The sequence below is a fragment of the Corvus kubaryi genome, unplaced genomic scaffold (genome assembly GCF_017639235.1).
Source record: "Corvus kubaryi isolate FWS band 111438036 unplaced genomic scaffold, C.kubaryi_AGA036_p1.0 67, whole genome shotgun sequence".
In the NCBI taxonomy this organism is placed as follows: domain Eukaryota; kingdom Metazoa; phylum Chordata; class Aves; order Passeriformes; family Corvidae; genus Corvus; species Corvus kubaryi.
In genome coordinates this window covers 6,657,436-6,674,509 of record NW_024582055.1, presented here as the reverse complement: position 1 = coordinate 6,674,509, position 17,074 = coordinate 6,657,436, and the positions used below count along the sequence as shown (strand labels likewise).

Genomic DNA, 17,074 nt, shown 5'->3' with positions numbered 1-17,074 from the left:
CCTGCATCCCACGCAAACGAGCGAAGCGTCGGGCACCGAGCTTTCCCTGAGGGAATTGCGCGGCACGGAAGTGACGCGCGGGCGGGAAGTGACGGCGGCGGCGGGAGTGCGGCGGCGAGGGGCCGGTGCGGGCCATGAACAGCCGCCTGCAGGAGATCCGCGAGCGACAGAAGCTCCGCCGCCAGCTCCTGGCGCAGCAGGTACGGCCCGGAGCATCCGCAGGGACCGGGGCGCTGCGGGGGCGAGGGCCTGGGGCGGGCCGTGTGCGGGGCGGGACCGCGGTGACCGCGGCGTGACTTCGTGTTTCCCGCTTTGCAGCTGGGGGCCGAGAACGCGGACAGCATCGGCGCCGTGCTCAACAGCAAAGATGAGCAGCGGGAGATCGCGGAAACCAGGGAGACCTGCAGGTCGGTATCGGCGGGCGGTGGCTGTGCGAAACTGGGGGCTCGATAGCAGTACAGGCCCGGGAAATGCGATGTGATTGCACTCGGTGAAAGAAAATGCAATAATTAGTCAAATCAACGCCTTGACTAAGGGGAGTAGGGTCTAGTTATACCTTTCTAACTGCAGCTTCGAAATATAGGCTGACTTTTGTTTCTGGTGTTAAAAACGTACTGTGTGGGAAAACCGAGATCTGAATTTAGAATGGGCCATCTGTGTTGCCCCAGAGCCTTCATGCTTTTGCTAAGCGCAGTTCAGGGAAGTTTAGTTTAAAAGTTCTCATGGAACTGCGGATGTGTCTACGACAGAGCAGCTACTGCTTATCGGTTCTCACGTGTGTGAACAGGCTTAATTTTGTAGACAAACTGCTTTGGGGTAAAACAAGCTGTACCTTTTAGAACAGAAAAAAATGAGAAATGGAAGGGAAAGCTTAATTCTGTAGATGTACCACTTCGGTTAAAATAAACTGTATTTTTGAGAGCAGAAAAATGAGAAAGAAAAGGGAATGACTCTTTTGAAGAGTTCTGTCCTTAATAAGTTGTGCTGAACTCAAATACACTGACAGAGTATCATGTATGATGTTTTGAAATAGTTTCAGACTTGTAACATGCAGTCAAGGCAGATTATCAAAGATTCCTGAACAATTTTGTTTGGAGACAGAAACTTTTATATGAGGACTTTTGGCTCTTCATAGGGCTGCTTATGATACTTCTGCACCAAATGCAAAACGTAAATATCCAGATGAGGGAGAAGCTGATGAAGAAGAGATTGAAGAATATAAGGTAAGAAAAAGAGGAAAAAGTTACTTTTCTCTGGTGTTGTGTCCTTGAGATACTTAGAAAATATGTGTGTATATAAAAATAAATGTGATGTATATAGATCCTTTAATATGTGTGTTCGACAGTGTCATCTCCTCTGATGCCTTCCACTGCAGAAATGTGAGGGGAGGACACAGATGCTACGTGGTTCGCCTCAGGTGTGACATAGGTGCATTGAGCTGTACACACACTGAACCCCGATGTGTGGAGGCTTAATTAGTGCTGCTCCTAGGAGGAGGCAGGCTTAGGTGTTAGTACCCACAGGGAATAGCACCGAGCCATGGCCAGCTGTGGGAAGAAGTGGTAAAATGCGTGTGGCCTTGGACACACACAAAAAGAATCTTGACCAGAATTTTGTTGTGTCGAAAGGGAGGCTTGCAGTTAACAGGAGGCACGGGCCATGGGATGAGACAAGGGAGGCTGAGGGTGGCTTCTGACCTGTCTGTGAAGTGCCAAGGAATGCAGTGGAAGAAACAAAGGATTCTGAAGGAATTGAAGTAAGAGGCATGGTTTGGGGTGTTCTTCAAGTGTCCAAAATGCCCAGGAAGAGCTAGGTTAAAAAAAACAAACCAAAATGCCTCCAAGGTCATTGAAGAGTGAGTGCTTGTCAAACTCCATGCCCTTCATTTTTAAAATGCTCATCCCAAAGCTATTTGACAGCTTTCTTCTAAAGGCATGATTATGATACAGCTGTCTTTTAAGATTTGCTTTGGGATCTGTTTGCAGGGTATGTCCTCCTCCCTTTTTTCCATCTTCTAGTAACCTTGCTTCTGTGGTTAAATAGAATCAATGTCAGTGTATTTATGAAATAGTGCGGTGTCTGCTGTTCTCTTGAATGCCTAAAACCAGTAATTTTTGAAATACGAAGTCTTCATTGTGTTACATTTGTGTTCAGGTTTGTAATCTTTCTGTAATAATGTCTGTCTTTTACCTTAGTAAACCAAAAAGTTAATGTATTACAAGATGGTTCTTGATGACTGATTTTGAAAGTCTCTCTGTAAAGGACCAGACATTATTTTTAACATAATAAGTATTAGTCTGTACATCCTGTTTAGTAAAGAAATTAAGTCACCATCAGGTAGAAGGTTGTTATCAATTTATTTTACTTCTTCGCCAAGTACATGGTTAAAGAACTAAATTTTAATTACCTGTAAAGTATATACAGATAAGTCACTTGGGTTGGCAAAGCACATGAGTCTTACCATTAAGATTTTCCTAATCAGCGTGGAGAAGACTTACCCTGAGGTGGGCTGTAACCACTTGCAAGTGGCCAGACTTTTTCTGTATTGTTGAAATGGAAGAATATTTTAATAACAGTAGCTCAGATAAAGTTTAGTTGAGCACATGAACAGACATAAGAAACTTGAAACCCCAGAGTAGAACATCTATAGCGGAGTCATCAGCTGTTTCCTGCAGGCATTGCTAATTCCCTATTGGCAAGCAGATAAGAAAATTCCATCTGCATTTATGTAACTTTTTCCTGAGCACTCTGAACCTGCTTAAATTTAGTCTTGTAATATGAACTCATACAAAAATCTGGATCCTTAAGGTGTCAAGCCCTATTGTTTTGTGTTTAATGCAACTTAGACAAAAGCAATAATAGACTTAACTAATAGTATTGTGGGCAAATCTTGCGAGTTTGCCCGTTTTGTTCAGAAAATCAGAGGTATTTCTGATGTGAAGCGACTTGTCTCTATATCCCTGACTTGCAGAGTTGGGTTCTATGTGATGGGATCAGGTAAGTCTTCTGCAGTGATTGAAAATTTTTTTGCCCTGGCTTCAGATTTGGTGGAAATGAATGTGCTCTCGAACCTGTATGAGGGCAGTTTTTGAGGTAAAAGATGAAGTATTTTACTTTTCTCAGGCATGTAGGAACATCTGGTAAAAAAAAAAGAAAAAAACCAATGTGTTTTAATTTTGTGGGGTTTTGTTTGTTTATTTCTTTTGTGGGTCTGTTTTTGGTTTTTCTGTAGAATAAGTGTAAATTTATAGTGGTGGTTCTTCATAAGGCTCAGGCTGATGTGAGAACAAAGGGCAGGAAGCAGCGCTGCTTGTTAAGCTCCCACTGGCAGCTTGACTCCAGTCTTGGAGCCTGGCTCTGCCTTGCCAGCCTTGGGGGATGGGCAGTATGGAAGAGATGAAACTATTGAAAAAGTGAATAATGTATATGTTAAAGTCAGAAAGTTGAGTTGTGGTTCTGGAGAACTCCTTAAATAATCTTGTTCTTGTGGAACTGTAACAGTTGTCCCGGGGTTAATTGAGCTCCCTAGTCTGTATTTGGAAGTGACAGATAATGGGATTAGAGTGTCTGCTGCTACTGCCAGGCTTTTCACCACCCTCTGGGAGCTTTGCGTGATGTTCCACCCCTCGCCTTCCCCAGGTGATTTGACTCCATTGTTTGAACCTGTATGAGTGTCTGGTTTGTGGAGTTTTCACTTTGTGTGGAGTACAAAGCCACTTGTGGTTCTTTTTTGCTGTCTGCCAGCCTAATTTGAGACAGCCCTGTTCTACTTTGTTTCTGCAAGCAGAGGCCTGCAAGCTTGGGATGCTTCCATGCCATTGTTGTGGAGGCTGAAAAAAGCTTACTTGGTTGAATCATGAATTACATGTATCTCCAGTCATTTGAAATAAAATATGTTTGAATATTGTGGGTAGTTTCTGTTTCCCTAACTCAGCAACTTAATACCAGATGCTTTGGAAAACACAGATAATTAATGTACAAGAACCTGGTATCTTGTGTAACCGCTGCTGTCATTCTGTCTCTGCTGTGGCTGTGTCCTTTCCCTTTGAAAGGTGGTGGTGTGGGCTTTTGTTTGTGGTCACAAGACTTTTTAAATCACTTATGAAGGTATAAAGAGAACTGGGATGACTCGGGTATCTAACTGGTGCTTATCATCAGAAGGGCAAGATTTAGAGAAAGATGGAAGAGGGAAACAGGTGTAACTTATGATGGCATAAGCAGTTTTTAGTAAAACTCAAGCTTTCAGCTTTTTTTTGGCCTCAATAACACTTGCTGCTGCTTGTCTGTACATTTCTTTTCCTTGCAAACACTTGCTGTTTCTGATAGTAATCTTGTTTTGATCTGGTTAAACAGACAAGCAAAATGACTGCTGTGTATCTAAGTTCATCACCTGAATAGAGAAGGGGAAGCTGTGACCTGTTTATCACATCAGGCATTTCAGAAGCTGGTTCAAAGCTCCACTTTGGAAATAACAGAAGTTTACTTAAAGGTTTCTACAGTTAGAGGGAGCAAAATTGGGAGAGACGACGCTTAATTTTTTATTCTGCACTCAGCTTATGTAGCATAGGGTAAATACAGCTGTAATACTATGGTAAATTATATCATTTAGTAGTTCTTTATTTTATAAATCTGTATACTGGGTTGATCCAGGATCAGTGGGAAGGCAGAAGGTTGAGTTTCTATTCTCTCTGAGTTTTGTGTTGGATGCTCAGAGTACATCGGTGTAACAGATCTCTGAATCCCAGAAATCTCTTGAATGAACAGTTGGTGGCTCTCTAGATATATTTTATGTAAATTTTGGGGCTATAGAATAGGAATGTTAAAGTTATATTTAAGGACAATCCAAGTGAAATACTGACATGTACCATGAGCCTGTTTCTGCCAAGCGTGGACTTTGCTAAGGCTGGAAGATAAGAGATGATTGTGTGGATATAAATGCTCAGAAGTTCTGCTGCAGAAGAACCTCAACGAAATATATACTTTGTCTCTGTCTAAGGAGTGAAAGTTTTGTGGGACAAAAATGAAAAGTTCTACACCTTGTAAGGCACTGTCAGAGGCTGGAAATGAAGGGGTTCTTATTTTATTCTTCTTTCAGAGGCCTTTCCCAGTAACACTCTCCTCTGGTGAGCTGGTGAGAGAGGTGCAGACTTTTTGGGGAATAGATAATTTTTTTTCGCCCTCCAACACTGGAGCTGGATCTGCTGTTTGTAGACAGCCCAGTTCTCGTTATGATTCTGCTTCTTAAGGAAAGGACAGAAACAGCACGATCTTGTATGCACATTTGTAATCCCTGCTTTATTTCCAAGGATGAGGTAGAGCTGCAGCAAGATGAAGAGAACCTGCCCTATGAAGAAGAGATTTACAAAGATTCCAGTACCTTTCTTAAGGTGAGCTGCTTTTGCAATTGGAAGTGTCATCAAAGCTGGCCTAGGTGTGTTAAACTGTTTCTGCAGCCGATGGGGGCTGAAATACAGCTTTAAAGGCTGAAGTAGTAGCCTGGAACTCACAAGTACAGAAGTTTCCTGTGAAAGATCTGTCTGTAACTGGTGTTTGCATTGTTCTGAGGCAGCTCACAATGAGCTGCAGGAGTGGTGGGCCTGATTTGGAACTAAAAGGATGGTCTAACCAGTGGAACTTAAAAGGCATGTTGAAAAGATAATCTGCTCCTTGCTGATTTATCAGGCTAACACATACAGCGTGTCTGTGTATGTCCAGTTACCTCCTGTTGCTCTCACTGAACTTCTTCCTGTTCTCCAGGGCACTCAGAGCTTAAATCCACACAACGATTACTGCCAGCACTTTGTGGATACAGGACACAGACCTCAGAACTTCATCAGAGACGTTGGTATGTCACAGCCAGTAACTGTTTGAGGATAACTCATTTTATTCAATAGCACTTCTTTTTCTTCCCTTTTTTAATTCCTTACAGTTTTTGGGAAGTGCAGGTACACAAACACTTCCTGGTTTTTTGTCTCAGTGTGCATACATATTGGTTTAGACATCTTTATTTTCAATTACTTAGGAGGTCCTTGTTGCTAAGGCTGCTCTTACCCTTGGTTTTACTGGAAAATACTTCACCAGGAGGATCTTTTTCCCAAACTAAGCTCTTTTGAGTCCAGAAAGTAGATGAGTTTAATAAGCAGATCTTGAAACCTTTGGAAGTTTACAGTTCACCTGTGTACTGGGCTGTATTGCCTCTTAAGCATGTAAAGCATGGAAAATACTGACATTTAAGGCAGGAAGCAGTATGGATAATGTTGCCCAGCTAAATGAGGTAACTGCTGACAGCTCGTTAGAATGCCCAAGTTTAGAGGAGGATGTTTTTCGAGTTTACGTGTATCCAGACATATCTTAACTTGCTACTGAAATGATGCTACATTGGGCCTGAATTTAAAATTGCTAGAACTAAGGCACAGTTTGGTCCTGTTTCCCAGAATAGGTGCCTAGCATTTGGTGTTTAAAAGAAGCAAGACATCTCCCTCTGCAGTTTTATGCAGCAGTTCTCTGTATTTTATCAAGTGTAAGATTGCCAGGGCAAGTGGGTTGTGTTTGTAGACAGCAGCCCAAAGAGGTTTGGTTTGCCTCCAGAGGCTTTTAGTTTATTCTTCTCTATATTTTGTGAATGCTTCTGTGAAACACGTCTGGATGGTTTTTAAGAAAAATGGGCTGTTCTGACTCAGTTGTATCTTTATCTCAAAAGCACTTGGGCTTCCCATTTATGTAGTTGGGATAAAGTTCTACACCGTTCTTGGAAATGAGTACGGAGAGTAGCAGCCCATGTTGTGTGCCATGACTTCTCTGCTGTGTAATGAGTGGGGGAGGGACAGGACAAATGCTCATGCAGGTGTTGGTGGGGAGATGAACACAGCAGCAGCAGCTGGGCGTGAACCTTTAACAGGGCTGAGCTGTGTGTAGAACTGCACTTTGGTGAGCACACATTCTCCACACCATGGTCAAAACTCTGCTGAGGTGCTACATGTCATTGGACACGGCCCAAAGTAAAACAAGTAGTTCCACAACACCCAACTATATCTTTCTGATGTTACTGTTTGAAAAGAGGGAGAGACCTGTGGCTCTGGGTTTGGTTAGTTTGGGCTTTTTTGGATGGAAAATTCTTTTACATCTATTGCTTAGCTGCTGATAACTGGCTTCTGTCTCTGTTGCCCAGGGGTATTGGATTCACAGTGGCTGGAAGCAGCACAGTGATGGAAATCAGGAGAACACAGTAGTAGTTTTAAGCTGTTACATATTTAAGGAAAAGGATGAAAATAGCTTTTGGGTGTTTTATGCATGAGTAGTAGAGGTTAGGTACTGAGAACTTTGCTTTTATCATTGCAATCCTAGGATTGGGACTTAAGTTTGATTTAAAATAAGGAGAGAGATGAAGGGTTTGTGGGTTTGGGTGAGGTTTTTTCTCCAATTGATTAACACCATTTCAAGTTGTACTTTTAAATGAACATAAAGCCTTTTAAGTAACTCCTACTAAAGTCGAAGCAGGAATGGCCCCTTGTTGGTTTGTGCTGAACCTGCTGCTGGCAGTAGCAAACCCATTGTCTCTAAGGGAGAACAAAATATACTTCAAATGTATTTTCCTTTTTACAACATTTGCTGCAGAAGATCTAATTAGCATTCTGTACACATGAAAGGTTGGAAAATTGACTTCATAAAGCTAAATGTAGGAACATGTGTTCAGATCTTCGTGACTGGCACCACAGCACCAAATCTTAATGTAAACGTTACCTCAGGGAACCAGCCACGCCCCAAGTGCCACCTGGGAAACAGTCATCAAAGATTACACAGAGTATGCTGTAAATGAATGGTAATTAGATCTCAATATAAATTTATTTATTGGGGAAAACCAAAATAACTTCTTTCATCATCCTGGCACTTTTAGTTTAGATGAAAGGTGGTTTCCTTCTGGTAACTGGAGTTGTGAACTCCTGATCCACTGTAGTGCTCTAGAGAAGATCAGAGCATAGACATTGCATCAGTAACAGCCCTAATTAGCTGGGGCAGGGCAGGAGGCTTTTGTCAAGTGCTGAACAAAAAACTGCTTTAAAGGGTTTGGTTTGTTCTAACAAAAATTAAAATGAGGCTACATATTAACATTTAGACCTATTCAGAATACTGGACAATGCTTAACTGATACAGATTTACTCTGTTAAGTAGTTGTTAACTTCATGTTTTCTTCTTCTTAGGCTTAGCAGATAGGTTTGAAGAATATCCCAAACTTAGAGAGCTCATCAGATTGAAGGATGAGCTGATATCTAAATCTAACACTCCTCCCATGTAAGTGTTCTTGTGGAAAATGCCTTTCTTCTCCAGACCTGTCTGAAGTTAGCTGTCTGCTTTGCAAATCTCTATCTTCAGCACCTGCGTAGAATTTACATTGTCTCTTTCTGTTTGTGTATACAAATTAATTGTAGCATAGAAGAATAAGAGCACTCTTTTGTTAGCTTAATCTAGATGTTTAATATAGTGTATAAACTAGATTTTCTTTCCGACATGTGATTATTTATAGTATCTAAAGCTTTGATTTTTTTAAGAGCAAATTGTCAACTCATTTGGCTGCAGGCTTTAATTTGGGAACTAAAAGAACATCATGTCATGGTGAATCTCATGTTATCATGTGGTTTATGATAACAAGAACAGCTTTAAAGAATTGGCCTCTTAATATAACCTTAGTTTTTCATGTACCAGCTGTTTTGTATCGTGTTCAGCTATTATCTTCATATCCATCAATCACATGTTACTTTGGAGTTGAAGGCAAAAATGTTTAGGCTGAGTGGAAGTCGTACGTCCTTATGGACTTCGAATTACTTGGAGCTTTTGCTGAATGTCAGACACAGCCTCAGTGTGCAGCATGTTACTCCAGGGATTCAAACCTCTCTGAACTTAACCTAATGCTTGTCATGTGCAGTAGTCTTAATCTGTACCACAGACACCCACCTTATTTAATGATAGTCACATAAAACCCCATGAAATAGTTGTCTGAACAACTGAGTGCAAACTGCAGAACTCAAGCTGCTACTTTAACCTAGGTGTGTTTTGGCATTCTTGGTCATAAAGTACAAGAGGGTGGAAAAAACAGTAATCAAATGCTGCCCTCTGACGACACCGAGTACACGTGGGGCGTAGTAATCTATTCCGCACGCTTTCTGGGAAGGGGAGGGTGGTGGTCTGCTGATCAGCTTTCTTAACATTAAAGGAATTTGGGGGAGACAGTGTAATTTTTCGATAGTGATAGAGCATTGAGTGGTGTGCAGGTGTGGAGGAGAGTCATAAGTCTGTGTGAGCGTGTATTTAATAAAGTCAGTGTTGGGGGGGAATTTTGCTTGGTACAGGAATAGAGAAATACATTTATACTATACACAGAGTAACAATGTTTCCAGTATTTAGAACTTTTGGAATAATTTTTAAAATATGCCACTTTCCCAGTTAGCCAGGTAGTGAGTGTTTGCTTCTTAAATGCTTATGTTTCCTGCTATTATAGTCCACGGGTGTGCAGAAAGTGCAGTGAGCCTCTACTAGGTATTGTTGTGCAGTCTGTGTGGGCATCTGTTTACTGCTTGCTAAGTTAGAATCCTAAAAAGTGTTTATTAAGACTGCTTAAAAAATGCAATGCAATAGCATCCAGCCTCCATTAAGTGAGGATGTGTAATGGATCTCCTCTGGATTTAGAGCATTTGAGGTGTACAACCCACCCAGGAGACCCTGCTCTTTACTGGCTGCGCAAAAGTGCTCTGTGGAGTGTAGTTCCCAGGCCACTGTTGCACCTTGTCCAAGCAGTCTGGCATCATCTGTTTAAACAGGTATTTGCAAGCAGACTTGGAAGCCTTTGATATTAGGGAGCTGAAGTCCAAATTTGATGTGATTCTCCTGGAGCCACCATTGGAAGAATATTACCGAGAGACTGGCATTACTGCCAATGAAAAATGCTGGACCTGGGATGATGTAAGTACCTTTTTTGCTGTGAAGAACATTTCATACGTTTGTTTAAGCAAATAGTGTCAGGGTTTAAATTAGTAAATACAACTTTTTGTTCTCTCTGAGCCTGGCTGAAAACTTAAACCAAGTAATAGTGGGTTTTCTCTCTGCCCTTACCTTCCCTGAGCTTTCTGTTTGGTTTTTTGCTGTTGAAATACCGAATGTCCATTGAAAATATTCCTTTCTTTCTTGAAGTTCTTGAGATTCTTAACACGTGCTTTTTAATATGTTGGTCTTCTAGTAAAAAGTATAGGTAAGTTTGCTTTACCGACATTCCTCCATTCTCCAAGTACTGATTGGGTAGGAAATTTTAATGGTCAAACCCCAGTTATAGTCCCTAGAAGCTTAACCAAATAGATAAATCTCATCCATGGAAGTCTTTCTCTTGTATTTTTTTTTAAATGGTGCCTGGTGGTGCTGCCAGGGAAAAAACATTCCATCCTAACAGAAAAAGTGGAAGTGTTGGAGGCAGGACTCATCCTCCTGGTTTGGAGTTAAATCCTCTTAGAATGGCTCCTACTGCATTATTTTTCCTCGGAGTGGCACTGAATGAAGCTTGATTTGATGTGTTAGCAAGTTAGAGATGAATCCTTTCAACTTGTGATGACTAACAGATGCTTTGCATCCGAAGTTATTTCATCTTGAATGTTACTCATTTGTCATTGTTGAACCCCTGTCCTCATAAATTCTGGCTGCTCTTCCTGAAAGTGAAAATGGAGAGAATGTCTTTCCTACGTAGTGATAGGAATTAAACTGGGATTTTTAGGACATCTTCACAACCTTACAGGGAGGAAAAGAAACAGAGTACTATGGCTTCTGTATCAAATACTTTTGCTGCCAATGGAATGATAAAATGAAGCAGAGATTTGAGGAGGAGATCATGTGGGTTGTATTGGTCTTTTAAGCCTAGAATTTTTTGTATAGGTAGAATTTCTGTTTGTCATGGTTTCACCCCAGCTGGCAGCCCAGTCCCAGGCAGCCACTCACTCACTCCCCCACCAGAGGGATCAGGGAGAATATTGGAAGTGTAAAAGCTGGAAAACTCACAGCTTGAGACAAAGACAGTTTAATACAGAAAGCAGAAGCCATGCACACAAGCAAAGCAAAACAAGGAATTAGTTCCCTTCTTCCCTCACGCCCCCAGGTGTGCTTCCTGATGGTTTCTGTGACAAAGCCTCAAGACTCAGTATTCATCCTGATACAACTGGTGATTTTTATTTAATTCAGGAACACTTATATTGCATTTGTTATTACTAGATCATGAAATTGGAAATTGAAGAAATTGCAGCCCCAAGGTCATTTGTGTTTCTGTGGTGTGGCTCAGGCGAGGGTCTGGATCTCGGCCGAGTGGTAAGATGTTGTTTTAATTCAATTTATCAGGGACAGGCTTAAGAGTTTATTTTTATCTTTGACTTTTCCCTGTATGGAATTCTCAGCCCTAACTACTGAGGGATGTTTTGTTACTGTGCTAGAGGATATGTGATTTTAAATGGCATTAACTATTTAGATAGTGTTAATGTCCAGATGAGGCATTGACTCCGTGAGGAAGCATAATTCCATGGGGTCTTGGGTTTGATGTATGCATGTTGACACAGGAGCAGGTTGCCAAGTTACAACTTTTTAAACAGAAGTCTCAGGAGTTTTCTGCCAAAAATATTCATGCTAGGAGAATGGTCCTCCTGTTGCATAAATTGAGATACAATTGTCATCTTTCTGCAGGCCAGGGAAACGCTGCTTGTGTTGGGGATGCTGCAATAAGAATTCCTAATTGGCTCTTGCTGTGCTGAAGCATTCTTTATTCAGTTCGAGCAGTGCTTTCCACGAAAACAATTCACAAACGACCATTCAAGGGCAGCCTGTGGTTACTGATCTGTTTGCTTTAGCCGTTTTTCGGTCTGAAGTTGGCCAGATGGATTGGGTTTAGTCATAGACAGGTTGGTAGTAGCTGGACAGCCCTTGAATAAGAAAAGTCAAGTGCCTAAGGGAGTGTTCAGTTCAGGTTACTTGATGTTTTCGTGTAGTGTGAACTGGTTTACTTGTTTATAATATTTAGTGTCTGCGCAAATGGGGTTACAGAAGATGCGAGGACATTTGCTGGATTAAAACAAATAAGAACAACCCTGGCAAGACCAAGACTCTAGACCCTAAGGCTGTCTTCCAAAGAACCAAGGTAAAGGATTGGCTCCATTCGTCTTTGTTTCCATTCTGTCTCTCTGTGCTAATGACACACCTGGTATTGCTGACAGGCTTGAGAGAAAGCCAACAGGAAGACTTCCAAGTTCTGTTCTGCAAAGCACATTTTATGGAACTAAACTTAGCAGTAGAATTTGACTGAATTCAGTGTCAAAAGAAGTCTTTAAATCTGTAGATTTTATATCAATCTATTAATAAAAAATAACTATAGAAGACTGGCTATTGGTTCTAAATGCACACGAGCCGGTGTGTGCCCAGAGCTTGGACTAGAGAGAGGTGTGGGGGAACCAGAGCTCAGACAGCATCTCCTGCCTTCCTGGAGGTGATTGTAAAGCACAAGTGATAGAATGGGTCAGCCTGGTTTAAACCATTTTTTTAAAGATGCTTTGTGGAGGATGTGTATTGAAGGAGGTGCAGAGAAAAAAAAGTGTTCTGATTTGAGACTCAAATGTCTGTTGCTCAAAAACTTGGAGAAATACAAATTGAATTCATAAATAATTGTCTTGGGTATATGTGAGCGTAACTGGCAGTTTTACTGAGTAGAGAGAGCTGGCTGGCAATTTATTCATTTCACATGTCAGTGAACCTCAGGACTCCTTCCTCATCCATTAATCATTCGTTAGCATTAAACATCCTCAAGTCTGTCTCAGATTGGCCATTGTTAGGAGTATAACTTCCCTTTAGGATATCTGGAATCATTCTTTGACTTGCATTTACATTAATCTGAAGTTTGTTTGAAAGTGTGTTGTATTACTTATAAATATTTATAAGTATAAATACTGTGTGTTTATTGCATATAGTGTTGCAAATATGTGCAGTTTGCTCATGCAGGCAAGGCTAAAACTAACACAGGAGGACTGGTGGGGGGGCCTTTATGTCTTTGTTTAACAAAGTAAAATAGTTTCTGGTATGGGGGAATTCCTCTGTGTATCGAGCCAGAGTTGGGCTGAGGTCACTGTTTGTGATAAACACTAAAATGGAGTGAGTTTGCTCTGACCGAACAAACAGCCTGTTGGGCAAGCTGTGTTTGCCAGTGGTGACAGCAGCAAATGCTGTTCAGTTCTTTTTGGCTGAGGCATCTCTCCATGGATGTCACAGGATCCCAGGTATTTGTGAGTGACATGCTGTGTGGTATGGAAATAGAATGTTTGGGATAGTTCTCCTAAGGACTAGATTGAGAGGGCTTGGCTTGGTGGGTGATTTGCTTAGCAGTATTCTGCCTTCCACTTAGGTAAATTCCAGGTCCAAACCCCTGTTGCATGAGTGCAACATCATCTGCAAAGATTTGATAGGTCTGATGATGTGCCTTTCATGTTTACCCAGTAACTCTGCAAACCCTTTCCAAACTTTGGGAATGATTACATGCTCTTTCTTGTCTGCAACTGTTTCCTGAGCCATCTGGTGGCGCTTAGTGAGTCAGAGTGTTTGATCCTGGGGAACATCACTCATCCAAGATTGATATTCCCAGAAAGAGAGCTCTGAAATGAGTATGTAGGAGCCTCTTTTCAGCTGGGAACAATCATGGTGATTCCTCATTCACGGATGCCACATATCACTCACTTAAATTGGTCTGCAGTGTTGTAGAAGGAAGGAAAGCAATGCATGTTACAGCTCAAGAACACTTCTGATGTTGATGAGCTGACTGAGAGTGCACCGACAGTGTGGTAGTGGTTGTAGGTTTTTATGTGGTAATATATTCTAGAAAGGAGCCTGAGGGGAATTTGGAGGGCTACTTTGTTAACAGAGGTACAGTATGAAAAGTACATCTTATTTCCACTGTCTGTTTTATGACTGAAAACTTTGAAAATTATTGTATGAATAAAGTTAGGATCAGAATGCTAAAGCAGGTATTAATCATAATTAATAACTATTCCTTTGCTCTTACCATCACCTTTTTCTCATTTGCCTTGTGGAGACTTCTCAGCCTTTCCAGCCTAAAGTTCTGTAATTGAAGAAGTCCAAATATCTTACTTCAGCCTTGATTTGAGTTATACCACCTCATAGTGTAGTTTATCAAGCTTCAGCTTCAAGTACTGCTCTGCTTTGTTCTTAAATGGCTCCTTTGGTAGTTCCAGCTTTTCTGCTCTAGTTCATGCTTCAGGCTTTTCTCTCATGTAAGAGTGGGATGTACTGTACTTAGAACTGCCTTTGCTGTCCCTTGGGCTCATGTGCCACAGCAGTAGGTGTGACAGGTGACAGCTCTGTATGTGTGCAGGAGCACTGCCTCATGGGCATCAAGGGCACCGTGCGCCGCAGCACCGATGGGGACTTCATCCACGCCAACGTCGACATCGACCTCATCATCACAGAGGAGCCTGAAATCGGCAACATAGAGAAACCTGTGGAGATTTTTCACATTATTGAGCATTTCTGCCTCGGGCGACGGCGGCTTCACCTCTTTGGGAGGGACAGCACAATTCGACCAGGTAACTGCTGTGTTGGTTTTGGTCAAACAATAACATTCATTTCAGGGTCCTGAAGAGGTTTCCAGATCTATGTCACAGGTCAGACAGCAGATCTCAAGGAGATACATTTTTGGTACATGTGAAGATCTGTCCGTCACAGAACTGTTGTTTGGAAAGTTTATGAGAGCTATAATTTATATTATTTTTTCCACAAGGAAGATTTTTGTTAACCAGTATTTTTGCCTGTCCGTGTATTTAATTCCTCAGTGAGCATAACAAAATCCAGTTGAGATTCCTTTTCCCCCATATGTTTACAATTCTCAGAAAAGTGATTTCTTTCTCCAACTGATTTTCAACCCCTATGAGCTTAGTGCTATTGCCAGTGTCTGAAGACCCAGTGTCTCAAGTGGGTGCTGCATCTGGCATGATGCAAAATGCATAGAAATACATGGATCAGGACACATTGTTCAGGTATCCCTTCAGTGCTGCTGTCGGTGGATTCTTTTCTGTCAGTGTCTCATAGAGTCAGGTTAGTCTGGTTGAACTTCTGTATTTTTTAAAAACACTGTTGTGGTGTAAGGACAAGTAGGAAGAAGGGGTAAGGGCTTGTGAAAGCACAGCATGAATGTTCCCACAGCCACATGTAATAAAAAAATTTGGAAAATGAAAATAAGCCATTAGAAATACCCAGCAGAAATCTTAACTTTTCAACAACTCTAGAGGTGACTTTTCATTCCATTAAGTGCAGGTGATGTGTAGGTAAGTGTCTCTCCCTGTCACTTGAGTGTTCATTTCCTGGGAAAAGGCCAACAGTGGCCTTGAAGCCTGAAGTTTGTTGTTGCTGCTGCTGACTGTGGTTTTATTCCCCAGGCTGGCTGACGGTGGGACCCACCCTCACAAACAGCAACTTCAACGCAGAAACGTATTCCTCGTATTTCACGGCTCCCAATTCCCACCTGACCGGCTGCACCGAGGAGATTGAGAGGCTGCGGCCCAAGTCCCCACCACCCAAGTCCAAGTCTGACCGGGGCGGGGGTGCTCCCAGGGGAGGAGGAAGAGGAGGGACTTCAGCAGGACGGGGTGAAAGGGGCAGGGAGAGGAACAGAACCAACTTCCGTGGTGAGCGGGGCGGCTTCAGAGGGGGCCGTGGAGGGACCCATCGAGGGGGCTTCCCCACCCGCTGAGGAGGTAACGGCTGCTTCTCCTGGTCTACACTTTGTCTAGGAATCTTTTCTGTAGTCTTGTTCTTCCTGCAGTGAATTCCTCTGGGGACTCCAACTAGATGACTTTTACAATTGTTTTTGGTGCACGCCGTTGCAGACAGTCGGCCTTGCAGTTTGGCACAGCCCCTCACCTGGCCATGTCCTGCACGGGCAGCACTGAACTCACAGCAGAGAGCACCAGCCCATCATACCACGGGTAGGACCGAAGTGACCCCCTTGCTCTCCCCTGAGGAACCTTGCAAGGTGGAGACTTTCTTTTCAACTTGATTTTCTCCAAAACATGGATTCATCATCCATGTTTGGAGGTTTGGGTTTGGATTGACTTGTATTAATATGGTGGAGTGGGCACAAAATGCAGTTCTGAGTTGCATGGCCACAGCAGGTTTGCTGTCTTATGGAAGAAAAAGTGCTGTGTCTGTACTGACACCTATTTTAACTTCTCTGAAACTAAGGAGCAAATGAAATAAATAGAATTCTATTTTTTCTTATTTGGTTTAAACTTCCCAAATTATTCCTGGGAATAGGAAAAGGTTAATTTTTAATTTGTGTATATGCACTCACCTTTCTTGTCAGTAGTGGGGAGAGTGGTAATTCTGTGAGTTGTGTGTTGTGCTTCCTGGAAAGCAGCAAGTTGTGCATTTACGCGCAGCCCAGAAGTTGTGCACAGGTCTGGGTTGCTCCGTGAGTGGGGCTTTTCCCCCAGTGTGTCTGTAACGCCTTGTTCTGTGGGAGGGAAGAGCAGTGTTCCTGCAGAGCGCTCCCAGTGACCTCGCTGGAGGGAGGATTGCACATGGGAGGTGGTGTGTGCGTCCCAAAAATGATCGCCTGGTGACAAGGAACACTGATGGAACTGAGTGCTGGCTTTGCCTGCGGGTGTTGCACACATTTGGGAATGGCTGTTGCTGATCCAGGGCAGTGTGGAAAGACAGTGACTCCCTTCCCTATGTACAGTGTCTGTTTTTAGCAAAATCACAACTCTGAGCTTCTTGTCCAGTTCTTGGTAGGCTGAACAAACCTGACTTTTTATGTCTCAAGGTCTTACATGAGGATTTTGGAAAATTGGCTTTTAAGTCTCAATGTTTCTCTCTCTTGAAGCCCAGCTTTTAAATAATTGTCCTGTAAAGTAGCGGACTATTAAACATGTTTATCAAAGCTGATGTTGAAATATTTTTCTTAATATTTTGTGGGTTTGTTCTCTTTGAGGTTTTGGAATTGCTAAGTGGTTTCCAATGTGCTGTTGTGTAGGCAGGAACTGTCCTTTTGGTG

The 17,074-nt window shown here is 42.3% G+C and overlaps 1 protein-coding gene across 1 annotated transcript; it reads left to right on the top strand.

The window, feature by feature from the left end:
- The first annotated feature begins 114 nt into the window (after window positions 1-114).
- On the top strand, window positions 115-16,965 carry METTL14 (methyltransferase 14, N6-adenosine-methyltransferase subunit). The gene is made up of 11 exons (XM_042048574.1): window positions 115-200; window positions 319-407; window positions 1,136-1,223; window positions 5,307-5,387; window positions 5,758-5,845; window positions 8,199-8,289; window positions 9,813-9,954; window positions 11,245-11,337; window positions 12,041-12,157; window positions 14,396-14,606; window positions 15,456-16,965. The coding sequence occupies exons 1-11, from the start codon at window positions 135-137 to the stop codon at window positions 15,767-15,769; spliced, it is 1,380 nt and encodes a 459-aa protein (XP_041904508.1). The 5' UTR covers window positions 115-134; the 3' UTR covers window positions 15,770-16,965.
- The last annotated feature ends 109 nt before the right edge of the window (window positions 16,966-17,074 follow it).